At 34.5% G+C, this 27,842-nt stretch overlaps 1 protein-coding gene across 34 annotated transcripts in view; it reads left to right on the forward strand.

The window, feature by feature from the left end:
* RIMS2 (regulating synaptic membrane exocytosis 2) overlaps nucleotides 1-27,842 on the forward strand; it is an 850,283-nt gene that overhangs the window by 431,623 nt on the left and 390,818 nt on the right. For 27 of the 34 annotated variants that reach the window (XM_027849901.1, XM_027849890.1, XM_027849897.1 and 24 more), the window contains 5 exons: nucleotides 2,162-2,208; nucleotides 3,499-3,611; nucleotides 12,798-12,928; nucleotides 25,050-25,221; nucleotides 27,648-27,801. In XM_027849901.1, the coding sequence (XP_027705702.1) occupies nucleotides 2,162-2,208; nucleotides 3,499-3,611; nucleotides 12,798-12,928; nucleotides 25,050-25,221; nucleotides 27,648-27,801 (617 nt within the window). Of the gene's footprint in view, nucleotides 1-2,161; nucleotides 2,209-3,498; nucleotides 3,612-9,259; nucleotides 9,308-12,797; nucleotides 12,929-25,049; nucleotides 25,222-27,647; nucleotides 27,802-27,842 lie in introns of all 34 variants that reach the window. The other 7 variants (XM_027849888.1, XM_027849889.1, XM_027849894.1 and 4 more) reach the window with 1 other exon arrangement.

The raw sequence follows: 27,842 nt of genomic DNA on the forward strand, positions 1-27,842 counted from the left end.
GGGATTATAAAAATTATATGTCTATGCCTACTAGTGTTGATTTGTTCATCTGTTGATCCCTTGGCATGATCACTACTGTGTTCTTTTATTGTTGATAGATTAATAAACAGAGGGAGGATAAATAAATGAAAAATACAAGGAAAAAACATACTAGAAAACTATGCTATTAATATCATTTTGGTTTTAATAATATGTTTGATACCAAAATGAAAAGTTAAACATATAATAGTTTTTAATAAAACAAGTTTTACACTTGGATTCAAAGAATCATTTCATAAAGATAAGACAAGGAATAAATAGATAGATTGAAGTTCATGTGAAAAAGGTCTGGGGGGTTTAGTGGAACGCAAACTCGGTATGAGTCAGCAGTGTAACCTGGAAGTTAAAAAAGAAAAAAAAATAAAGTAATCTTAGACTACAGTAAGAAAAAGAGAGTATCAAGAGAATGAATGATGGTTAATGGTCCTACTCTATTTTCCCCTGTCAAACAACATATAGAGTATTGTGTTTAGTTTTGGGCACCACATTTTAGAAAAGGTATTGACAAGCTGGAGTGTCCAGAGAAGGGCAATCAGGATAGTGGAGGACATAAACCCTTGCCTTATGAGGATAACTTGAAGGCAATGGGGCTTTAGGAAACAGTGGGAGAGGGATTACATTTGTTTTGCTTGGACTTGGCAGGCAGAGTTATAAGCAATGGATGAAAATTTCAGGAAACTAGACATAGGCTTGTTTAAAAATAAATTCCTAATGAAAATTCCTAAATGAAACATGTAGTGGACTGTTTCAGTTGGTAATGGATTAGATGGTCCCATGTTGGAGTTATTATAGAGGTATCTATACATATATGTTGGACTCAAAGACCTCTGAAGTCCCTTCCAACTCCTAAATTTGTGAAAGTAAATTTCTCAATGATTAAGCTTTTATTACTGTTCTTTCTCCAGCTTTAGACTCAAAAGCTTATTATTTATATAAAACATTGAGAATTAGGTGACGGTGGCAAAGGATTCAACTTACAGCTACCGTAACTCTTCATTTTGGTACCAAACACATTATCACCATAAAGTATGTTCTTGCACATGAAACCATGTTAGGACACCTTTATGAGAACTGCCTTTATCCTATTAGAAGTTTGTAAGCCAAGACACATAAAGATAACAGAAGCAATGACTAAATGTCATACAACTTACACAAAAAGAGTAAACTATAATTCTTTTCCCATTCAACAGGCACACATTAGCCACTGTGGGAAGAGAAATAATATATAACTAATCAGTATTATTAAATACAAGGGGAATGTAAGATTCAGGGTAGAATTTTAAAAAATCATTTCAAGGTTAAAACTCTGTTCCCATGCATTCTTTAAACATTAGAATTCTACCTGACCTGAACCCTGAATAAAAATAATCATTTCCACTGAAGTATGTCTTACAATACAACTCATTCAGAAAACTTTATCCATTTTGTCCTACTTTGCTAACATCTGATATGTTTTAGTCAAGTGACAATTTGAGGTTTGAACTTCCAGGCTTTAAAGGGACTACTACCCTATGGCATTATTTTCGCATAAAATTTCTGTCATTTTTATGTTTTTGTTTAATATTATGGGGTATTTATTCACATTGTTATAGATAGCTAAAACTGACTTGAGGTTTATTACATGGTTCATTAAATTACTTGACCTAACATCTATCCAGGCTCAAGCAAAAATGTCCTTAATTATTTTTTTTACAGCAGGAGATAGGGAACTTTTCAAATGGAACACATATTACTGGCAATATATGCATACATATACATATATGCATTGTTGCCAGTCCAAAGTGTGCATCATGTTTAAATATCTATATGTATGGCTTAATTCATTAAAAGAACTCAGTATGTTCTTAATGAATTATACTAAATTGACTTTAGATGTTGTTGGATTAATTGAACTTGTGGTAGTACGTCTCTAAAGGACAAAAATAGGACTATTTATTTGATATTTATTGAACCTTTTGAGAAAGATGATAAACCCCTGACCATGAATATACAAATTTATAAATTTGCATGTCCTCAAACTATTTAATAATTTAACAGTAGAGTAAGTACTCTTCTAATGGCCAAGATATTACTTGTACCAATGTTTGAAAAAGTTTCCTATTTTCTCTTCTTCATTCCTCAGAGATATCCCCAGAATCCCTGATAGTACACATGCACAACTGGAGTCTAGTAAGTTTCATTTTTTTCAATGAGAATATAACGGATTTCATAATAAATTAATCCAGTAATTTTCTCTATTTGTATAATTGTACGGTGTGATAACTTAGTACAAGTCAATATAATCACAAAAAACCCAAAAGCCATGGTGGAGAACAAGAAAAAAATTTTTAATGATTAATTTTACCTTTAAATATGTTGTTGTTCACTTTTTTTCAGTCATGTCTCACTCTTTGTGACCCCATTTCATTTGTGGTTTTCCTGGCAAAGATACTGGAGTCATTTGACATTTCTTTCTCCAGCTCATTTTACAGATGAGAAAACTGTAACATTTTACAGATGAGGCCAACAGAGTTTAGTGATTTGCCTAGGGTCACATAAGCTAAGTTTCTGAGGCTGCAGTTGAACTCGGGTTTTCCTGACTCCAGGCCCAGTGCTCTATCTACTGTGTCACCTAGATGCCCTTCAGAATATTAGGTTTCTACTTTTCAAACTTAAATACTTAAGCAATAAAACTTGCACTGCAAATATTTTGCAAATAGTGCCTGATTAGATTGCAAAGTTTGGTAATGGTGTTTGAAGAAGAAAGAATACTCAGTACTTAGAAAAAAATTCTTAAAGCAAACATAAATAATTTAATCAATATTTATTTTTGCCAGACCTGTGATATTCATCAATGTGAGGAAATAATAGTGTTCAGACTTCCTCTACTAATGCATTCTGGTAACTAGGAAAAAGCACACCTACTGAGTCAGAAGATCCGGGTTCAAATCTTGCCTCTATGCTTATTACATATGTAACATTTGGCAAGTCACTTAAACTCCCTAAGCTTCTGTTTACTCATCTGAAAAATGGGGAGTTTGGATTAGCTGAGCTCTCAGGTTCCTCCTAATTTTAGATCTATGAGCCTAAATTGTTTGAGTCTTAGACAGGAGCTTAGGGCACTGTGTGGTTAAGTGACCTGTCAAGTGAATTGAATTAACACTGATTTGTTATGGTAGAAATGTTCTCATGTGTTCATGTTCTATTTGACACAACATGATAGGGCCTCAGCAAATGTTTTCTAATTGAATGCTCCTGGGACAGCGGCAGGAGCTCTGAGGTAACGGGGCTGCAGAGCACAGTCTAAGTGGAATTGTTGGTTCTGAGATTCCCTTTGTAACAGTGAACTTTGAGAATGCCGCAACCTTTAAAACACTGTAACTTAGGCATTTTGTATGAAGTATATAATTTCAAAGTTGCATTGTTAAATATAAATGAAAAATTGCTGTTTCTACTCTAAATGCAAAATTATCATTTCAGGCTCTAGCTCCTTTGAATCTCAAAAAATGGATCGCCCTTCCATTTCTGTTACTTCTCCCATGAGTCCTGGGATGTTGAGGGATGTTCCGCAATTCTTGTCTGGACAACTTGCAGTATGTAGTCACTGAAATAATTTTTTCTTGCTTTTTGAAATACTAATACTCTTAAATATGATACTAGTTTGTAGTAGAACAGGTTCTGGCTAAAATATGATTTTTTGTGAATACAACCTTAGGTTTTCATTTAAAGGGCATTGCACTTCCCCCTATCCCCATTTCTTGGTTCAAATGAAAAGGTATCTTTATTTAACCTAGATTCTCTGGAATTTAAAGAGTGCTAACTTTTCTTTTTCTGTGTTTAAGCCTTTTATCTCCTACTGTCATAACATTCAGGGTCATGGTCTTTTGTTCTCTGTTCCATGGTAGCCAAATCTCATCCTCAGATATATAAAGGACATAAAATTTTATATTACATAAAGGCCCTGTTTAAGCTAAAGAAATCTGTTATGTGCCTTCTTCCTTTTTCATTTCTAAAAAAAAATATGAATTTTTAGGCTATCAGTAGGTTATATCTATCTCTAGAACTGTATTTTTAAAGGAATTTTAGACTATTTCCCCAATTAATGAAGCATAGGGATGAATGGGGAAAGTTTTTAATATATGACTGATTCTATGATATATGTTCATGATATTACATATTTCTAATATATCATATTATGATACCTCTGAATTATAAAAAATGCAAAATTCAGATATGCATTTTTATTTTCAATGAAGAAAATCTTTGAAAGTATAATTCCATATATTTCAGTTGCTTATATCAATATTATTTATACTATTTTTAAGAGCATTATTTTTAGAAATATAGAGTTTAAAGTACCTGTAATAACTTTTGACTGCTTTGAACTATTAGAGATCAAAATTCAACTTAAATTCAGACATTAAATGGTATAATGTTTTCAGTAAAATACCCATATGTTTTTAAGAGAAACACTGCTATTTTGTTTTTTTATACTTATGAAAGGACTAATTAAGTAAAATTTAGTCTTTTTGTTTTTTAAAATAGCACTCAGGGGCAGCTAGGTGGCACAGTGGATAGAATACTGGATCTGGAGTCAGGAGGACTTGAGTTCAAATCAGACCTCAGACACATAAGACTTACTAGCTGCATGACCCTGGACAAATCACTTAACCCCATTGCCTAGACAAAAATAAAATAAAATAAAATAAAATAGTACTCATGAATTACATAAAATGAAAAAAAATTTGTTTGGAATCCCTGGTCTATTCTCTAGAATTTTAGTTAATTAGTTAATTAATTAAGTATAAAGTATAGAAACTTAAAATACTATAAAAATCAAATAATTTAATGAAAAATAATTTTGACAGGTTAATTTGTGGTCTAATATGTTGGCATTAGCTAAGATGATTACAAAAATTATTTTCTTCTATAAATAAAATGCCCTTTTTCTTTTTCATAGTAATGGTGCATATCCTATTTTCCTTTATAAGCTATATCTAATTATTCTCAAATGTAATCTGGTAAAATAGAAGCATTGATATAGTCACAAAAGCTGATTGGGGGTAGGGGAAAGAAGGAAAGAGAATAAGCATTTATATAGTAGGTATTATGGGCCAGGCACTGTGCCAAGTATTGTTTTACAAATATGATCTTATTTGATCCTCACAAAAATACTGCAAGATATGTGTTACTATTATCCCAGTTTTATAGTTGAGGAAAGCAGTGGTTAAGTGACTTGCCCAGGTCACACAGCTAGTAAGTATTTGAGGCTGGATTTGGACTCAGTTCTTCCTGATTCTAAGCCTAGGCCTGTATCCATTGTGCCTTCAACTACCTCATAGACAACTGCATAGGTACATGTGATTGTCCTGCCTCTTGTGACCATATCCAATTCCCCATATTTAAAAATGCAACACTTTTAAATTCCTGATCTTTAAAAGAGACTTAATCAGGCCAGAGAATAAAGTATTTCCTATCCTTGGTAGAACATGAAGTAAATGACATTTTAATAATTCACTGGAATGGTCAGGTCCAGTGGTATAATTCAGGGAAATATTTCACCCTTAATTCAAACTTCCTTGGAACATGACTATAAATCAAGAAAGAGAAGATTGGAAAACTTATAAAGCTATATTTAACCTTCCTTAAATGTAGAGGTTTAAGATTTATTTCCAGAGAGTTATCTTAACCAGAGAGTTGGCTTAAAAGCCATGGGATCTTAATCTGACAGTGAGTGTCAGTATCACGTCCTTATGATTTGAAAGCAGTATATTCTGTATTCAGGTCTCTATTAGTTATACTAGTCATCTTCCTTCTAACTATGAATGTTTCTGAAATTAGTCTGAATCTGCCTTTTGCATCCAAGAGGACTCTAGCAATATGTTTACCTGGATAAAGAGGAATAAGAACTTCTCTCATCATAACTCCAATATTTTCTTTTCCAGGAAGCTTAGACCAATAGCATTATTCTAATTATGCTCTAGCTATGCATAGGCTGAGAGAAGGGGAATTTACTAGACACGTGAAATATGCATATATAGTATGTCACCATTACAAAAGAAACTCCCTTCACTTCTAATCTTCCTCAGGCTATACCTCCTTATCAGTGACATTTAACTAAAGACCATACTAAACCTGTAAGGTTATAACTATACTTTGCATTTAGACAGAGGCAATTCTTTCATCTTGTACTTTTATTAACCTAACACCAGTTTATACTGAGTTCATTGATTGCTATTTATCTCCTAAAGGGAAACAAAACAAAACAAAACACGGAATGTTTCCATCTTCAATTAGTATTTAAGTCTGTAAAGGACCAATGAATACCAGCTAAATTAAATGTTAATCCATTCACTTATGGAAAAAAATTTTTTTGCTAGTTTTTGTTTGTGTTTCCTTATTTTTGTTTCTTTTTATTTGTGTTTCTGAATATAAGCTCTTTTCTCTGTAAGAAAATGCCATTTTAGAACTTTAGACCACATAAATAGATGAATGTTCAGTTCGTTTTTAGATTGTATTAAAGAGAAATATAATCTTTTTATATTTTTCAAACTTGAGAAAATCCAAAGAAACTCTGATTTTGTAGTAGAATAGGCAGACCAAAACTCATATTTACTGAAGATAATACTTCATTGTCTGTGGTTGATTCATTATTATTATTTTTTTTGCCCAAGCATTTTGCTTTAGAAAATTTTCTGTCATTTCTTATGCTTTGTTTATACTTATTTATTTGTATGCATCTTTTCAAAGGACATACCTGATTGGAGAGTATGTCCTCACTCTCTTACAATTCTCTCTCTCTCTCTTTTTTTTTTTAAACCAAAGTTGTCATTGAACTTTGAATCTATTTGTTTCATTCCTGGTTATTTCAACAGTGGTGCATGAATGTCCTGGATACAATACTGCAGTGAATAGTAGGAAATGACCTTAAAAAGTGGAGAATAACAGAAGCATACAAACTCAAATTCTACATTTGAAGCAATCAAAAGATCATGCCCATTATGCCTACAAGGGATCAATTTATGTAAATGACAATAGGTCACTTAGTACCTCACTTTTCTTGTTTTTTCCATTAGTAATACTATGTCATATACATATTTAACACTGTATAAGTAATTAGTTTCAAATAAATGTATGTTTCAGAAGATATAAATAAGTAGACTTCAGAAAGCTATATATGCTAATGGAGAGCTGATACTACTTTTTTGAAGTTAATAGAAGAGAGTGGTATATTTAATGAGTTTCTTTTTAAAGTATTTTTGTTTCTTTTTTAAAGTATTAAGAGATTTACTTGCATAGCCTCCCCACCTCTAATATTCTTTGTTATTTTTGTTGTAAACTGAGAGAGTTAGAGGAGAGAGTAAGAGAACATATCCTCCCCTGATATTTAATTATTACCTACATTTTGTGCAAATTTAAACTGGTCCTCTTCAGTTTCTTATTCTAAAATGAGGGGTTGGATTAGATGACCTCTGAGGTCTCTTAACTCTAGATCTGTATATAAGAAGGGAACATTATTTCAGTTTATCTCCTATTCTGTCACTTCCTCAGCAAGCCTTATTAAAACTTTGTGGTTCATCTGTAGTTACTAAATAACAGTGATCTACTGAGAATAACACTGAGATTATTAACACAGTTAATTGTATTCTAAAGTTCTTAACATCTCTCAATTCTTTTACTACTCCATACCTAAAATGGAATACTGCTTACTCAGAGGGAGATTGCATGTAAGAGAGAGGTGGAGAGAGAGAGAGAGAGAGAGAGAGAGAGAGAGAGAGAGAGAGAGAAAGAGAGAGAGGAGGGACGGAGGGAGGGAGAGAGAGAGAGAGAGAGAGAGAGAGAGAGAGAGAGAGAGAGAGAGATTGTGATTATTTTTTCAGGATTTCCTTTCTTTTCACATTCCCAGTTTTATTTTTCTGTTTAGGGCTTAAACACCCTTACTTTAAGGGGAGAAGAACCACTCAATTACTTCTTCCTGTTACATTGCTCCTCTCTGCCCTCAGGTTGAAGGTGCTAATAGTATTTAACTTTGTATATGGGAAAATGGGAGAGAACCATGAAATGGTTGAAAGTTGAATCAGGACCTGCTGAGCAAAAATAATAGATTGAGTGCTCAGTAACTCTCCTTCAGCCCTATTGGGTATAAATGAGTGGTTTATTTATTTTGACCAGGAAAAAGCACATATATTCTGGTTAGATAATGTCTACTATTACTTGTTTCAAAGTAAATAAATAGCAAAAGAAGTGGAAATTATATAGATACATTTTTTATTCATCCTCAGAATGGTGTAGTTGAATGAACATAAGTGTAGAAGTTAGGCCACCTGAATTTCTACTCCTGGCTATACTACCAATTTAATGTGTGACTATCGGCAAGTTATATGATTTCTCTAGTTATATAATTTTTCAGTATAAAATGGGGATATTGCTTAATATCCACATCTTTTTGGAATTGTCATAACACTCAAAGGAAATAACAGATTTAAAAGATTTTTGTCATCATATGATAAGCACTCAAAGGTTGTAAATACATAAAAAAGCTTATCTAGTCTGAATGGTAGCAATTATTTCCTTTTAGATGAATAGTGGTAAAATAAAAATGTTTAAGATGATTTTCAGACTGGAAGCTGATGGGGATAAGAATAATTTAATAAAACTCACTGATAAAATTGAATTATAGACATACTTTTATCTTATAGCTTTTGATAATTCTATTAATACTTAATTTTTAGGTATGACTCATTCTGAAAACAATGGATATCATGGATTGCTTTTACTAATATATCTATTACCCATTTTTCACCCAGTTTTTCTTCAGTTTTGCCTATGGTTCTCCAGTTTTGTCAATGATTTCTTCTATTTAGTTCATCTAAAGGTTAAATTTTGAATTTCTTTATATTTGATTTCTAAGGCTTAGCTTTTATGATGCATTTGGAACTCTATCTTCAGAAGGTTCACACCTGAATGTTATTTCTCATTCACTTTTATTTCATGTTACTTTTTTGAATGTGATTTTTAAATCTATTTCAAGTAAATTACATTTGTTATATACTAGCATTTTTGGCAAATTTAATTTAGACATTCCATTAGAATATTTAAGTTTAAATATATATTTTAAGGGTGAAAATTATTTTTAAGGTTATAGTTGTGTGTGTTGGTTTTTACTTTTGGTCTTTTAGTTTCAGCGTGTTGTCTTTTTTGGTTTTGTTTTATTGCTTTTTTCTTTAATTTTGCTTACCAGAGCCAAAGCCTTAGTAGAAGAACAACGCCTTTTGTTCCTAGGGTTCAGGTAAAGGCCTTGTCTGCCTGACAGAAACTAAAGTTGTGCTTAAAAGTTTATTTATTTGTTAATTTTTGGAAAATGCATTGTAGGAAAATGTCATTGTTTTGGTATGTTGCTTTAACCCATATCATCTACTGAGCAGCTTGTAAAGTTCTGCATGGGGGTTGAAATATTGAATTTAATTTAAAGAGACAACCGGCTTTAAGTTTTGTTACTGAGTATATGATATATTCTGTATTTAAACTTGGGTTTGAGAGGGATACACACATATTATGTACACACATTCATATAGTAAAAGAAATAAGCTAATTTTGTGCTGTTCATCTTTGACCTTATTACACTAAGGTTGCTGTCTCTTTAAATCATTCATTAGTATTTACATTAGTACTATATCCTTTTTTGCATTTTCCAATTAATAGCTCCTTCAGTAGAAGACTGGCAAATAAATTTGTACCTTAACCAAAAATATGAATTTTGCTCATTATATATGGGGCATGCATTAAATGTTCAAATACTAAAAATATAACATAATTTAAAGTATATTTTTGTTATCTGTCATTCATAATATACTTACTTTTTTGGTAACATTTGGGTACACATTATTTGCCTCTTTTCATTAGGAAATGATTAAGTCGTAGATTAACTCAAATGTAGGTTTTACTAATATGTCAGTGCTTATCTTGCTTTGCTGCATGTTTTTTTTTGTTTTGAATACTATTTTTATTAAAATATTTTACTTATTAAATAATTATTTATTTGTATTAAACTAGATGAATTTACTCCTATTGTGTAGTCCCTACCTAAAATATTTTAAAATGTTATTGTGATTAAGCTAAGATGATGATTCTATATAAATTTTTAAAAGGTCATATTAAAAATATCAAGATTCTTGGTTAAAAAACCAAGAACAAATACATTTGTGAAGCATTAAAACTCATTAAGATGACATGTTGGTTTTTTTTTAAATCAACAAACTTTTAATACATTATTAAGAAGCACAGACTCAAAATTTAAGTGTAAGCTAAAATAATATAAACAATAAAATTTTATCATCTTGCTAATGCAAGTTGGATAGCTATTAAAACTTCAATGCAAATGCTTCATTATGCAATTAAAAAAACTCCATCACACAATCTTAGAAAATTCTGACATTAATATAATTACGTTATTTGTGAAATTAAAAAAAGTTTCATTTAAGTTGATTTTTAAAAATAATTCATTTGATGAATTGAATTCATTAAATGTGAAAGTATCATTAAACAAATTTAAAGATCAAACACAATTTCTGTTTTAATAAAATTCTAATGGTATAAAAATTATTTCATATATGAAAATGTACAGGAAAGTGATATATATTTAAATCTGGATACATATGATATTTTTATTCACATAAAATATATTTTATAATGTTGAAGTATATTTTAAATAATTGAAAATAATTGAAATATACTTTAAAATTCCTAGCTGCTAAGGATTTTAAAGGAGGCAAAAGTAACATGTTTACAGTAATTCAGGCACTAGAGTCTCAGCTCACAAAAAGTCTTAAAACGATTAAATTGTCTATTGATAATGGGGTTTATTCAGTTTAAGATTTTATTTCTTCAGCTGGAAGGTTCAGGTTAATTTGAAATGTTTACATCTAGTTTTTGCTGTATTAATATACTAAGTACACTTAGCACAGTAGTCAGAAAAACCAAAAGAAAGGGCTTTAATAATATGATCTGAATATCATTGGAGATGAGGAAAGTCTTGTTTCCCAATATTGCTATATTTAATTTAGAAGATCGTATCACATCATTAAATTGGATTTGTCAGCATAAGACAGGAATAATAATTTTATTTAGATAGAAAGATGAAAGCCTATATTACTTCTTTACTCTTGTGAAGAAACAGAAGCATCTTTGTGGGTCTTTTTTCCTATGTATTTGCTTCTGAATATTCATCCATACATACATCTATATATTTCTGATCTGTCATAAAGAACAAAATTACTTTTAAATTTAACACTATCTCATAGTTTTTTTTTTAGACTTGGGTCAGCATTTGTTTTACCACAGTTCAACACTTGTTACTACTATCATATGAAGACCTAATGCATGATAATGCTTAGAGTCCAGCAACTTTTTAAACATTTAAGACTGGTTCTTTTCATTGTTTCAAAAGCAAAGTTAAGGGGCAGCTAGGTGGCGCAGTGGATAAAGCACTGGCCTAAAGTCAGGAGTACCTGAGTTCAAATCCGGCTTCAGACCAAACACTTGACACTTACTAGCTGTGTGACCCTGGGCAAGTCACTTAACCCCAATTGCCTCACCAAAAAAAAAAAAAAAAAAAAGGAAAGTTAATCCCATGAGGAGTAGAAGTAAAAATAAATAAGTATGGGAACAGAGTCCCCTATTTAGGCTGGGCAAGCCCTATTCCTTATTAATAATTACAATAGCGTGCTCTAACTTTCTAGGTTTTTTGGAGCCATATGTAGAGTCAAACTTAGGCTACAGAGAAAAGATGCCAATGAATGACATATGGCATTTCTTCTTGCTCCCTAGATCACTGCCCTTCTCCCCAAATTCTGGTTCACTCTGAGTTTCTGTGATAGGGACAAAAGTAGATTACAGTTTTGAGTCAAAACCTGGATTTGATTTTTGCTACCAAAACTTATGGACTAAGGACTTCTTAAACTTTTTTCACTCATGACCCCTAATGCTGGACTAGATTCATATAGCTGAAGGCTAGTTTATAACTGTCAATACAAATGGATTCAGCAGTAGATAATAAGTTTCTGGTTCCTGACCTTGTACTTAAGAGATTATGTCAAGGTTCCTCATCTAAAATGGAAGAAATATTGCTGTACCATTCTAAATCAGTGACAAATGTATTTTCTAAGTAACAGGCCTTTTCAACTGAAATGAAATTTATGTCCTGAAGAACTATATTATAATTTTAGGGTCTGATAGATTAATAGTGTTCATTGTATGGAACTGCTACTTAGCCTCCTTTTAAATCTTGGAATTGTCTTCTATGTAATAACCCTAAATACTTCTAAAAATTCCTTTTGAACTATATGAACAGGTTACCGATATAGAGTGCAGAAATATCTTTTTTGCTACTTCTGAGCTATGACATGTGGCACAATTTACATAAATTTTACCCTTGGTCATGGTAAAATTGTTTAAAGTTACACAAAAAGTGTTTAAACACAATTCTAAGTATATTCTAAATGTATCCTACAAACGAAATTCTAAGTAATCTGCATAGACTTCAAAATAAGTTATTCTTTTTGATATATCTGAATTGACAGTTTTAGTACATTGAAGTTATTATAGCATATCCTTTCATTTTTTCCAATATAATTTGCTAAATGGAATAGTACAATTTGAATTCTGTGCTAATCCAAAAATAAGTTGGTAAAGGGGGAAAGATAAACTTAGTGGGTGGGGTTATAAACATTATGCCATTCTATTAGAAATAAGGGTGAATTAATATTTTTTTTCCTTTTCAGATAAAACTATGGTATGACAAAGTTGGTCATCAATTGATAGTTACAATTTTGGGAGCAAAAGATCTCCCTTCCAGGGAAGATGGGAGACCACGGAATCCTTATGTTAAAATTTACTTTCTTCCAGACAGAAGGTAGGGACAAGAGAAAAAATAAAATATTTCTGAAAACAAGTGCAAAAATATTAAAACAAATGGGTTTACAAATCAGAATTGTTTATGTTTCTAAATATCAGTCATGTCCAAAATTCTACATGAAAGTGATTCTGTCACAATTATTATATGAAAATATATATGTTTTAAATGATATTTAATTGCTTAGAAATTACTGTTATCAAATATTTACTAGATATATTCAATACTTCAATAGATCTGTGGTTACATCGATGTGTGTACTCCCTCTGCCAGTGTGAACTACAATGCATTGACATATTCTCAAACTGTATGATTCTTGCCCAGGTAATTACACAGGGCATAAAGGAGCTCCCCCAAATACAGGAGAGCTTCCTGTACTTCTTTAATATTTATTGGTAGCCCACTGGATGTATATATGCATGTGTGTTTTAATTTGTTGAAAAGGCTGTGTTTTGGGGTTTTTTTGGTTAAGATACATGAATAATCTTTTGGTGTAGAATATTTAAATAATTTGGGGCAGCCAAAAATTGTACATAATTTATATAATGTGTATATATATATTATTTATACTGAATTATACATAATTTAATCACCATTATGAACTCTCTCCACAAACACAATCTGTAACCCCTCTATAACTTTGCAGACTAGATAAAGACTGAGGCTCTGATAGGTTAAATAACTTGCCCAGTGTCACATAGTTGGTACGTATTAGAAATGGGACTTGAATCATGGTCTGACTCCCAAGACTAGCACTTTATCCACTAAGGCATACTTCATCTTAAGCAATGTATATATGTAAATAAATTAATCAAGGAGTAATAATGAAGTGACTACTTTGTTCAAAGCAATTGTGCTAGGCACTGAGGATACAAAAGACAAAACTTAAGCAGTTCCTGCCCTTAAGAAACTTGAGTTTATTAGGAGAGACAACAAGTGAGTGCATACACACACATACTACATATATGAGCACAATTCTCTATGTATAGAAGAGGCACTGGCAGCTATGGGGATCATAAATGGTCTCATGTGGCAAACCAAACACGGAATCATATTTCAGTAGGGAAATTTAAAAGATTTTGATGAACACTCTCTACTCTTTTCCCACATGACCTCGTTTGATTTTCAATTTGCTCTTATGTGAATGAATGAATAAAAAACATTTATTATATTACTCCTATGGTCCAATTAATAAACATTACCCCATACCAGGTGATCTTAACCACAGTTCCCTGAGCTTTTTTTTAATATTTTAATAATTGTATTTCAGTATAATTGGTTTGCCTTATAATCCTATGTATTTTATTTTATACTTTTAAAAATGTTAATCTGAGGTGAGGTTCATAGGTTTCATCAGATTGCCAACAAGATTCATGCCAAAAATGATTTAGAACCCCTGTGTTATACCATCAGATTACTAAATAAAGTATTTGCATCTGTCCTAGGACAAACTTCTTCAGTATGCTACTAATTCTGTATTCTCCAGAGTTAATATTAACTCCACGTTAAAAAAAAATGCTTAAGTGCTAATTGTGAAAATTTTGCAGCTATGTCATGATTACCTTTTTATTTATAAATGTCATAAGAGAAAGATTTTAAACCTTAAATTAAAAGGCAAAGTGGAGCTGACCTCCTTGAATCAAAAAGATTCCTTCCCCTGACAAATACTGACTATGTGATCCAGGGGAGGTGCCAATAAAGAACCTTTTTCTTCCTGTTGATTACATATATTTTATATTTAAACTTTAAAATTTCATATAGCCCATAGAATATATTAATATTTTACCTATTGGAAAAGACTATTAACCCTAGGGCTTTTAGAAGCAAAATATTTCAAATGATTGAGAAAACAATGAAATGATACTGAACTGGCTATTCCTATAGATGCAATAAATTATATCCTTCCTTTTTGTCTAGTGTTCCAGACCAGGTACACTTTGGTCAGGGTTGGAATTTGATGAGATTGAATCAACAAGGCAAATGGCAAAAAACCCCACCAAAAAACAAAAACAAAAACAAAAAGCAAAACCCAACCCTCTTTTTTCTCAGACAACAAGTATAAATGTGATCACTTAATAATATATAATGCATTAATCAGTTAAGGTTTATAGTCCCTCCCCCCTCCTCATTCCCCATAAAGACATGCCTAGATCAGTAGCAGTCCATATGTCAGGGAGGAATCTGGGAGGTGAAAACTACACCTTTTCTCAGCACTGGCGTATTCGGATTTATCATATCACCCAAAGGCCAGAAGTAATGTATTTAGTCATTCAAAGTGGATAGGTTTATAGTGCCTAATTTATACCCTGAACATGTTACAGGTCTTTGAAAGCTAATACCTTATATGGTACTATCTATATCCTCATTCCAGGTTTCTGTTATATGACTAGGGGCTGCACATTCACCTTGTATTTTTAACAGTGTCATGTAGTCAAGTTATTCACTTAGGACTCAAGGCCTGGAGAGAATGTGGCCATCTCACCTAGCTTATAAATTTCACAAAGAGTGTCTACTAAATATGATACATGGATAACTTGGAAAATAAAGACTGTTGGTATAGTAGAAGAAGTAATGGACTCAGATTTAGAAGACCTAGGTTTAAGTATGTCAAGTTACATGCCTCTTAGTAGCCATGTAACCATGGAAAGTCCCTGAACCTCATTGTGCTTCAGTTTCTTCATTTGTAAAATAGTAATGATAATTACTACCTGTACGACCTATCTCTCAGTACTATTGTGAAAGAAATATTTGTAAAGCATTATATAATTTTAAGCTATTGTGATTGTGATTTTATTGATGTACAAATGACAAAAATAATTATTGTTTAATCTGAAAGAAGTGTTTAGTAAAATAAATTTCAATCTTACTTTGCTAGTTTGTACTAAACACTAAACATTGCAGCAGGGGATATTAAGTTTAATTAGCTATTGGGTAATTTGCTACAAGAACAGAAGTTGAGATGATAATAGCTTAAAATGCTTAATTTTTCAATCATTTATGATCTCATTGATGTGAATATGCTCTCCATCAGTACAAGTGGTGCTTGTCCATGCCTGTTTTTCTATGTGATTCTAGCGTGTTAGACTTGGACTAAGGAAGACTTGACTTCAAAAATGGCCTCAGCTATTTACTAATAACTTTGTGATTCTAGGCAAGTTATTTCGTCTCTGTCTGTCTCAGGTTGCTCATCTTTAAAATGGGGGAAATAATAGCATCTTCCTCCTAGGGTGGTTACGAGGATCGAATGAGGTAATATCTGTAAAGTGCCTTGCAAATCTTAAAGCACTATATAAATGCTAGCTATATTATTGGATATCATTATTACTGTGTATGCTCTACTTAATGAGGTGGAGACTTTTTTTCTAGGTCTTTTTACATTTCATGGGAATCATTGTAGCATTTTGTCTGTCCAGCTATTATTCTTTGATCTCTGTATATGATGGCTCACCTCCTTTTCCAATCGTAAATGTCCTAAAAGTTTCTGCTTATGCTACAACTTATTTACAAACACCATGCATCTCTGTATTGCCTAATCCACAGCTTTTGCCTCTTCAGTGATTGTGGTACTGTAAAATCTGTAATCATGTAATATCACCAAGACGTTTGTTTGAATTTTCACCCAAATATCTTCTTATGAATAATTTTCCAAAGAGGAACAATCTACTTTTAATATGTATAAAAAATAAAAGCTAGACTGGATCACATATATGGTCTTTCCACTCCAGTATTATGCCTCTGACAGTGGACCAACAGATACTTTCTTGAGAGAACATGATGGTTAATGTTGATGTCAAAAGGTTAAGTATGTACCTTGAATATGCTTTATTCCTTCTTGTAAGCCAGTTATTTATCTGTGAATTTAGGCAAATTCTTCCTGAAACTTCTTTTTAAGTAGTCAGCCTATACGCATGTTGCTTATGCTACATATATTAAGCATTAATTTATTCAAAGCCTTTTACATGAAGATTTCACAGGCATTATTCTGAGGTAATGTACCAAAGAAAAAGGTGAGGTACAGATTCTAATGGATTTTTGAAGATGTGAAGACCAGGACATATGGTTGCCAGATACTCTGTGTGTGTGTGTGTGTGTGTGTGTGTGTGATGACTTTCCTTCTGTAGGTAATTCAACAGAAGAAATGTTCCAGGGAGTAATGGGCTACTGAGAGAAAGAAAGAAGGCTAAAGTCTCTAATTTATTATATTCTGCATAATAGCAGAGTTCACTAAGGCTAGTTCATCTAGAGTAATAAAATTGCACAGTTGGAAAATATCACAGTGATCATCTAATTCAGTTCCCTCCTCAATGCATGAATTTAGAAGAGAACAGTTGAATAAGATGAGGTGTGAAAATTGCATTTAGAGTTTGGAACCATGGCTTAAAATATAGGAGTGATAGACTCTTGACTATGGATGAAGTAACTCTCTAACAAGAACCCTGTAATCTCCGAGGAATTCGTATCCCAACTCCCATTTCCACAGATAAATGTGTACCCAGTGGTTGGCTATATCTCTTAGTCGAGGTTCTAGGGATACTTCTAAGGAGTCACAGATGACCTAATGTCACTGGATTTAGCCCGTGACCTTCTCTCTAAGATTATCAATTGACAATCATTTAGTTGGCCAGCTTTAAGGAGCTTTTTAGAGGGATATTTACTAAGGTCGTACAGTAAGCATAGTTAGGATAAAACATCTCTCCCTAAAAGTCTCCCACAAGTACATACATATTCCAGGGGAAAGTGGACTTGAGTTTAAAGAGCACATGTTGCAGAACGGTAACTCTCAGCTCCTGGGGGCAGAAATCCTTTCTCTCATTTGTGGAGTGCTCAGAAAGTTTTCCTTAAACATGGTGAATCTGTGTTCAGTTTGCCCTTGGCTCTTGAGTCAGGCATTGCTGCTAGCTGGTTTAAGGATGAGGAATCCAGCTTCTTATTAAGACCCTTTGAAGATGGAAGGTCCTTCTCCAGTCAAAAGAGGTTTGGAGGAAAGACAGATGTCCTACGCAGGAAGACAAAACCAAGGCTGAAGCCTCTCCCTCATGGGCAATTTCTTCTATAGGATATGTTGAAAAGCCACACCTTCTAATTTCTGGAAAACTCTCCCATTCTAGTTAATTTGATGCTTTTATACTGGACCCCGAAGGCACAGGGAAAGCCCACAGCCTACTAGCAAGCAAGATTATATCACTGTTTCTCTGTTTTCTTTTTTAAATCCTAGGATTATAGTTCTATAGTTGGAAGAGACCTTAGAAATCAGGGAGTCCACCCCCCCTTTCTTATTTTATAGCTGAGGAAGCAGAAGCACAAAGCAGTAAAGTGACCTGCCCAAGGTCATGCAGGTAACAAGGAGCAGGTGACAGGTGACAGGGCTCAGATTCAAACCAGAGCTGAGTTTTGAACCCAGATCCTCTGACTCCATTTCTATCAACCTTTTCCCTACCTCTATAAACTCACAGATGAGTACCTCATCTGCCTCACTTTTCCCCTCTCATTTTGATTATGTAATTTCTGTTTGGATGTGACTGAGAGCCTCACACACTTCTTAAACTGATTTTTCAAATCAATTCAACATTTATTAAGTGCATACTTTGTAGAAGGCACTATGCTAGGTACTATGGATGGAAAGATGGAAAATAAAACTCCTTGTCTTAAGAAAAATGACAATCTAATAGGATGAATATGAATTTCCCTTTTAGAAACTCAGAACACATATTTTTTTGTGCTAAAGCACAGTACCTGGAACATGTTAGCACATATTAAACACTTTTTCATTTACTCATTGAAGGTCCCTGTTTAAATGTAAATTTGTCACATGGGTGGGGAAATATTAAAACAAATTAGGGAGGCTTAATGGTATAATGTAAAAAGTCCAGGACAGGGATTTCATAGTCCAGTCTGCGCCTCTCACTAGCTATGTGACGTTATATAAATCACTTTACCTCTCTGCAACTTAATTCATCTACAAAATGAGGGGGTTAGACTAAATGCTATCCATGGTCACTTTCTTCCCATTTTATAATTCTCTTAAGTCATTATGTATTAAAGATCTGGGTTCTGTTCTGAGCTCTGCCCCTCCCTGTATGATCTGGAGCAAGTCAAAACCTCTTGAGGCCTTAGTTTTCTTGTCTGTAAAATGATGGGGTTTATCTATAAGGCCCCCATCTACTTTAAAAATTCTTTGATTCTGTGATCCAGTCATAGGATCACAGATTTAGAACTGGAAGGGCCCTCAGAGGCCATCTAGTTCAAACCGAGATGCACAGTTTTTCAGTTTATCAAATTGTCTAGTCAGGCCTCTGAGTAAGCAGGGCATAGAATCTTTTTTATAACATGACCTAGGAAATCAGGATTGGGGGAGTCAGAGTAGGGAACTCTAGGTATTTGGAGACAACATGAAAGGGAATGCAAAAAAAAGAATAGGGAAAGACAGTGTCATGGAGGAAAAAGGGCACTGGACCCTGAGAAAATTTGAGTTTTATGCCAAACTGGGCTGCTAGCTAGGCTTGTAATCTTTGGAAGTCATTTATCTTCTATGGTCCTTTAGTTTCTTCTTCCATAAAATAAAGGGCTTGTATTAGAGGATGTTTAGTCTTTCTCAACTCTATAGTTTTATGCCTGGAAGGACACTAAAACAATTTTGCCTACTTCACAGCTTTGCTTGGGGCCCACTAATGTCACAGAACTGGGCTGTATGAGTCATTTATTTGACATAGTATATATGACATTTCTTTCGTTCTAATGCAACATAATACGAACTCCATCATGGCAGTAGTTTTGTATCATGTCTTGACTTTGTATCTCACCCAGTGATAAGCAGAGAGGCCACTGAAGATTCATAAGCAGGTAGTGGCATGGTCAGACCTTTAGGAAGCTAGTACAATAGTCCATGTGAGAGGAAATGAATATCTGAACTAAAATGGTTGCCTGGAAAGAAGGTGAAAGATTCAAAAGATAGTAATAGTATAACTAAGACCAGGCAACTTAATAGGTGGATGAGGGAAAGAAAAGTAAAGAATGACCCTGTGATTATGAACCTTGATGACTTTGAAGGATGGTGGTATCCTCAATAGAAGAATGGAAGTTTGCAGAAGGGTTGGGTTTTGTTAGGAAAATTAGAAGATAAAATCTTGATTAACTCTGACTAAACTGCTTTTGATCCAGACCTGTGATTGCATGGGGTAAGAAACTACCTCTTCCCATGCTGGCTGGCCATTACTTGGTAACTTATAGTTAAGAGTTTCTAGGGATACTGAAAGGGTAAGTAATTTGCCCAGAGTCACATGGACAATATGTATCTTCAGCTAGAACTAAACTCAAGTCTTCCTGACCCAGAGAACAGCTCTCTATTCTCTATACCAGGCTGTTTCTCCTTGATTAGATTACCCTATGAATTTATAATCACATGCAAGTAACCAGGCTGACATGATAGGATTGAACTAGTGAAAAAAGGAAATGAATAGAATCATTATTAGATTATCCTTTATTTTTATTTATTTATTTTTTACTGTCCATATCTTGTCTTTCCTTTGAAGGCTAATTAAGATTTAACTCCAGATGAGGGGTTCTTAACCATATTTGTGTTCCGGGACTCCTTTGCCAGTCTAGTGAAGACTAATTCTATTGTACTTTGATGCCTAGATTCATAACAAATGGAAATGGAGGGAAGGAATTATTATTTATATAGTGCCTACTATGTGGTAGGCACTGAATTAAATACTTTTTACAAATATCTCATTTGATCTTCACAACAGCTTTGAGAGGTAGATGCTATTATTAACTCCACTTGACAGAGAGTTGAGAAAACTGAGTCACTAAGAGGTTAAATGACTTAGCCAGGTCACAGAGCTAGAAAGTGTCTGAGATGAGATTTTTAACTCAGATCTTCCTGACTCCAGACCCAGAGTCCTATCTTCTGTGATACCAACCATTTCCAATGATAAAATTTAAAAATACTAAATTTCATTTAACGGGTTAGTGAAAATAAAGATGTAATTTCCCTACCCATCCAAGTTCACAGAATCCTCTCATCCAGAAATCTACCCATAGATCCCTTGGAGGTACGTGAATCCCTGGGTTAAGAACCACTGCCCTACATGATGAATGCATTATATAAAACTCAATTCTCCATGACCACTTTTAGATTTTAGGATTGCCTCATGATGTATAACTTTCTTTTCCCCAGCTACTTTAAGAACTAAGTCTCCCAAGTCTAAATGATCAGTGTCCAGAGTTAATTTAGCCTATTACCTTGGACCTACTTTCTAGCCCCGGCACTTTCATGTTGACCAGTTATCCCAGGCTTATCACTGACATCCTCATCCCCCTTGACTTACCTATTCTATATGTCATCTAACTAGGAATCTGTGCTTCCGTTTCGTCAGTGGTTTCATCTGATAAACGATTTCCAAGTATCACCCAGAGATAAATTATCCTTGCCTTCTTCCTTTATTTCCCTTCCCCAGTCCCAATAAATGTTGTTGTCTCCACCTTTAATAACACAAATTTTAAAGCCAGGGGAGAGGGGCGGTATTTGGCAGGGAGCGGGTTAGCTTGTCGGCATGCTTCAAATTGTGCTAACTACTCCACTTATCTAATTAGATCCACTGGGGGCAGTTCCCTAATATGGCTATGGCACTTTTTCCTCTCCTGGCCTCAAGGGCCAGGTTTGATAGGCTGATGCACTGGCCTATGAGGAAGAGTCCCGCCCCTCTCTCCTCCACGCCCCCTCCCAAATACATAATGACCTTTTTTTTTCAAAATGCTTTTTTTTTGTTTTGTTTTGTTAAGAGGCTTACCTTATTCAACCCCAAAGTGTGGGGGAAAGATGGGGAAGAGATAAGTGGGGAGGATACAAACTCCTCCACAGTGTCCCCCCACCTCAGATGTCAAGGTTAAGTTCCTTCTGAGCATGTGTAGACCGCGCCTTCAGGCCTCGGGAAGATCACGTGACCTTTCGGAATTTGTGCTTGTTGGCCTTGACTCCCGGTCGCATTAGCAGGCCTTTGGCTTTTCTTTCTTTCTTTTTACAGGAATGTAACCCTCCCTAAAAACTCTATAAACCTTGGGTTTATAAGCTTTTGTCCTCAGGCCTTCCCCCTCCCAGTGGCCCTCAGCCCCTCAGGCTCAGTCGTTCTAGGTTAAATGCTTTACTTCTCTTCACGGCAGCCCTCAGCCTTCGTTACCATTTAGGGACCACGCAAAATAGGCTCCTCAGATCTCACCCTCAAACCTTCCTGGGCTCTTGCCCACCCTCAGACCTTATCCTCAGCACTTACTTGCCGCTTCTACCCCCCCCCCCCCCCCAACGCGCTGAATCCTCATGGTCAGCTCAGGCCAGGCCTGACTTATTCCCACTCGACCCTTGCCTTCAAGTCTTTTCTTTCCACTCCAAGCCCTCATTCCCCAGGCTCAGAATCATACCAGGAGCTAGTTCCTACTCTTGCTCGTATCAGGCTCTCAGTTCTTACTGCAATAATAAGACTTCATCCTCAAATTCCTCTCCTCTACCTTATCCTCAGATTCCTCTCCCTTCAGACCTTACCCTCAAGTTTCTCTCCCCCCCCCCCCCACATCAAGTCTTTCCTACCCTCAGTCTTCTTGCCCAGCCATACCTCATCCTCCATCCTTTCTGCTCAGAACAGGGTTTTCATCTTACAGGAGGACATTCTTGAGTCTTTCCCTCTCAGACTCTACCTACAATCCTCCTACCTCACACCAAACCCTTGGTTTGCAGGCTTATACTTGAACTTTTACTATGGCTATGGTGTGCTCTAAGACTTTTCAACTGAAATCTTTTCCCGCAAGCCTTCCTTCGACCAGGCTGTCAGGCATCTTACTCAGACCTGACCTTCAAACCTTGGCTCATACTTAGTTCTCAGGCTCGTACTTAGCCCTTACTCTTCAGGCTGGATGGAATGTGCTCAGTCTTTCCAGCAGCTCATGGGGCTCCCAGTCATTCCCTATAAGGCCAGGCCCTCAGTCGTCATGCTCAGACTCCACCTATGCTCTCTGGAACTTTGACTTGAAGGGCCCTTTCTCCTGGTGGTCAAGTCAGACGTCTATGCTCCCTGGGGTGATTGTCCCTCTTCCTCCTTAGCCTAGTTAGACTTTGCCGGGGTACCACCCTTAGTTTCCATTCCTCCTCTGACCAGAGCTTCAGCTCCCTGCCCTTGCACCTAAAGCAGGCATTGCAATGTCAGCTGAAGTTGAGGGAGCAGACTGGTGGTCTGGGCACAGAGGTAACCTTGGAGAAAGTGGCATGAATGGAGTGATAGGGCCAGACTAATTGGAAGGAATTAAGAGAGGGTAATGAGAAGCTGTTTATATAGTGCTTACTAAACTAAGTTCCTTACAATTATTATCTCATTTGATCCTCACAACAACCCCTGGAAAGTAAGTGCTATTATCATCCCCATTTTACAGATAAGGAAACTGAGGCAAACAAAGGTTAAGTGACTTATCCAGCTAGGTTCACAGAGACATAGTGTCTGAGGCTTCATTGGAGCTCAGGTCTTTCTGACTCTAGGCGCAGCACTCTGTCTACTATTGCACCACCTAGCCGTCCTACATCTATGGAGACATCCTTCTGTTCAAGTTCATTGGTCATGAAGAGTCAACGACACATGCCTTTTAGATTTGTGGGGATCTAATTGTTTGCAGAAAGAAGGCAAGGAGTCAGTGGTGAGGAAAAGATTGAAGATGAGGGAGAGAAAGGGGGATGACTACCAGAATAAGGTCATGGAAGGGTTGGGAATAGATGGGGCAGGAATACATTGTTCCTTGAAACTGGAGATAGAGTGGAAGGTGGATGATGCTCCTGAGAATTTTTCAGTAAGGGAGATGAAGAAACTATTATTGGATGGCCTTGCTTTCAGTGAAGCAGAAGGGTCATTTGCTGTAAAGGAAAAGGGCATCAGACTCTGGAAGCTTAGGGAGAGATGAGAAAGTATGGAACAATCACTCTGAGGGATGAGGCAGGGAATTAAAGAGTAATGTAGAAAGGCAGTAAAATCATGGAAAGAGTATTGGTTCTAAAGTCAGAGGACCTGGTGAATCATCACTCTCTTACTAACTGGTGGCTTTGGAAAGTAATTTTATTTGTTTGTATCTTAGTATCCTTAAAATTAAATGAAGGAGATATATTTTATCATTTCTAAAGCCTTTCCAACTCTAACTTTTCAGCTCTATAGTCTTATGATGGTAGGGGAGCAGGGAAGGACTACCTGAGGATTTATACCATACATTTATAGTGGGTGAGACATTGACTTTTCCTTATTCTTACACCAGGTCTCTCCTACCCTGGCTACATTTGACCAGTTTTTTTTTGCCATGGTCTGCCATTCCAGTGTCAGTCAACATCCTCAAATATTTCATCCCTAATTCCACCAGCACCTTCTACCATTCCCAACCTTCTAATAATCCATAACTCTGGATAACCCTCACTGTTGAATTTATTTGCCTCCCTGTATTTTATATGTACATAGTTGATTGTATGTTGTCTCTCCCATTAGAATAGGAGCTTCTTAAGGGCAGCAATTGTTTTTACTTTCCTTTGTAGCCTTAGCTCTTAGATGACACAAAGTAAATGCTTAATAAATGCTTGCTGACTGACTGATTAGTGTGGTAACCCCTTCACTGGGGCGTTTAGAGAATTAATCATACTGGTAGTTCCATATAAAATTTGTAATATAGCTTTGTGCTACACAAGACTTCTTTCTCAGGTATACTATTTTCCTTTATTGAAGTTTCCATAGTACTCATTATTTTAGATGAAACATCCTGGTAAATTAAAATTAAGTGGCATTTCAAATAATTTAAAAATACATTTCTTTTTTTTATTCAAATTTTCAGAGAGCATAAAATATATTTGATGAAAAATAGTCTAGGACATTAATACAATTTTTACTATGACAAACCAAAAACATAAAAATTATAGTCAGAATTTCAAATTCTACTTAAGGTTTATTAAAAATGCTTAGAATTCTTTTAGTACTGGTTAATTCAATTGTGCTAAAAACTTAGATGACAGTTGCCTCAATTTACAACCAATCATAAACTTTACATTAGATATGTAGCACAGTTTAAGCATATGTAAAAGGTAACACTTTTTGATTATTCTTTATAGTGATAAAAATAAAAGAAGAACCAAAACGGTAAAGAAAACATTGGAACCTAAGTGGAATCAAACATTCATTTACTCTCCAGTTCATCGGAGGGAATTTCGAGAACGGATGTTGGAGATTACCCTTTGGGATCAAGCTCGAGTTAGAGAGGAAGAAAGTGAATTTTTAGGAGAGGTATGTGGGATTATTTAAAGACTTAGATTGTTAATAACTTGTTGAATAGTATTAATTATAAAAAGACTAATAAAAGAATTCAAAAACTTTTAAAAATGACTGAACAAAAGTACATTATTTTTATAATAAAAGGGGCTACTAGGATTATTTTTCCTTTTTGTACTCTGTCATCAATGCCATTAAAATATCAGAGTTAAATGTTATATTTTTATTTGCTTCCCAAGCTGGTATAAAAATTAAAGTGTTGATGTTGGTTTGGATTTAAATCCCATTTTATGTCATCTTACATGCCTTTTAGATTTGTGGGGATCTAATTGTAAAATTAGATTTTGTAAAATTTATTTTATTTTTTACTGAGTTAATATCACTTTTGACTTATGGGGTCTTTTGTATACCTTGATTTTTCAGAGTCATTTAAACGGATTCTTGAAATAAAACAAACAACCTAATAATAAATAAATAAAACAAAACCCTAATGATATAGAATCACCGAGATGTGTGGAACAGCAGAGATTTCAGAGTATACTAATGGTAGAGGGATTATTTGTTGGAATAAGATGGGAAATCAGTTATCACCTTAAAGTGATTAGTTGAACAATATTTAGGGAGAAGTAAAAATCTTTAGAAAATAAAAATGGTAGTATTGTATGTTTGCTTATCACTTTGTGTATCCTGGACAATTCAATTAAATTAAGAAGATCCTTTTAAGCACTTGCTAGAAACAAGATGCTTTGCCAAGAACTAAGGATACAAAGACAGAGTCAAAACAGTCCCCACTCTTGAGTGGTTTATAGTTAGATGAGAGAATACCTGTGAACCAACAAATATCTGCAAAGTAGCACCAAATATTTCTGGAGAGAGGCAATACTAATAACTAGGGCAATCAGACAATGCCTCCAGTAGGTGATTCCTGAGCTATATTCTGAAAGAAGCTATGGATTCTTTGGAGCATAGGTCAGCAGGGAGTGCATGGTGGGAATGGGGGTCGGGGAACACAGGTAAAAAGGGCAAAGATGAGAGATCCTTTTCACATTCTTTAATACTCCTTTTAAGGGCAACAGTAGTCATATTCGTCTCTGCTACATAGATGTTATAGTGTTAGATGAATCTGAAAGCAATGCTATGCACGTTAGAAAGAACATCTCCTTGATGTTTTCACATCAATTAATTGATTAATTAAATAGAATTAGGTTAATTAGCTAGAATTAATTTTAGTGGTTCCTGTGATGCTTTTAGCAAAGTTCTATTACCTAGCTAGGGATATCCTTATTTGGTGCTTCAAATATTACACAGAAACCCTTAATTCTTTTCAATTCCTCAAGCAGCATCTGAGAGGAGTCCACTTATGTAACTATGAAGCAGAATCATACTTCATAGTAGGCATTTTTTTAGTATCCTGTAAATTAAACTCTGTTTTCTTGTAAGTTGAGGAGGCCATAGAGTTGGTTAATAAATTATATGTATTGTTTTCCTCTATCATATCTCAAATTTAGTGCAAATTCCTAATGACCTATCTCTGAAAATCTCTATTTAGTATTATTCTATTTTAAGAATGTAACCAGCTTATTATACAAGAGTTAAGTTTTTCTTAATAAAAGAAACTTAATAAATAAACTTAATAAAAGTTTGCATGTGTAGGGTTTTTTTGTCACCTATTATATTGCAAACCATGTGGAATAGAAATCAGGTCTTATTTATTTTTGTATTTCCCTTAGTGCCTTGCATATAGTATACACTTAATAAATGTTCACTGAATGAAGGAATGAATAATTGAATTTTTTCTGGCTCTAAAAAGAAGTATTTTGTTTATTCTCAACATTTCCCTAGGTGTAGACACTAGTTTCTAGTCAGCTATTACAGAGTTGAGAGAGTACTTTTGATGATTCCCACCATTCTAGGAGTCATTTCATGTCACCTTTCAGACCTTTCTAAGTGCCTCAAAAAGGAAAAGAAAGAACTTCCAATGAATAATTAAAAACAAATTAATGAACAGTAATCATCAATGTGAGTCAAATGGTTCATTTCCCCCTGGCTTTCTTTGGAAGGCAAAGAAATTTATTTCCCTTTTTTTCTGTTTCTATTTTTTTTTCATTTATCATTTCTTTTCACTCATTATAATTGTTATTGATTGCTATTGGCTGCAAAATTCTCACACCATTAGTTAACAGCTAAGGTCCTGTAAACTTTTTCAGTAAGCTAAATAGAAACTGAAAACTGAAAGTCTTAGTTACTTAGAGCTGATAAAGACATTTTATATTTCTCCCCAATTTAATTGTCAACATATATAAAATTCTTTTTTAAAATTTTTGTCTTTCAATTACTGTAGTACTTTAAAAATTATTCCAAAAGGTATGTGACCATGTAAGAGAATTTGTTTACTGTTTCTACTTGCTTTGTAACAACCACTGTGCCTATTACTTCTGTAGATTCTAATTGAATTAGAGACAGCATTATTAGATGATGAGCCTCATTGGTATAAACTTCAGACACATGATGTCTCTTCATTGCCACTTCCCCACCCGTCTCCATATTTGCCACGACGACAGCCACATGGGGAGAGCCCAACTCGAAGGTTGCAAAGTAGGTTTCAGTACTTCTTATCTGGTATATCTTACTTGGAT

Source organism: Vombatus ursinus, unplaced genomic scaffold (genome assembly GCF_900497805.2).
Source record: "Vombatus ursinus unplaced genomic scaffold, bare-nosed wombat genome assembly UNPS02008961.1, whole genome shotgun sequence".
Lineage (NCBI taxonomy): Eukaryota > Metazoa > Chordata > Mammalia > Diprotodontia > Vombatidae > Vombatus > Vombatus ursinus.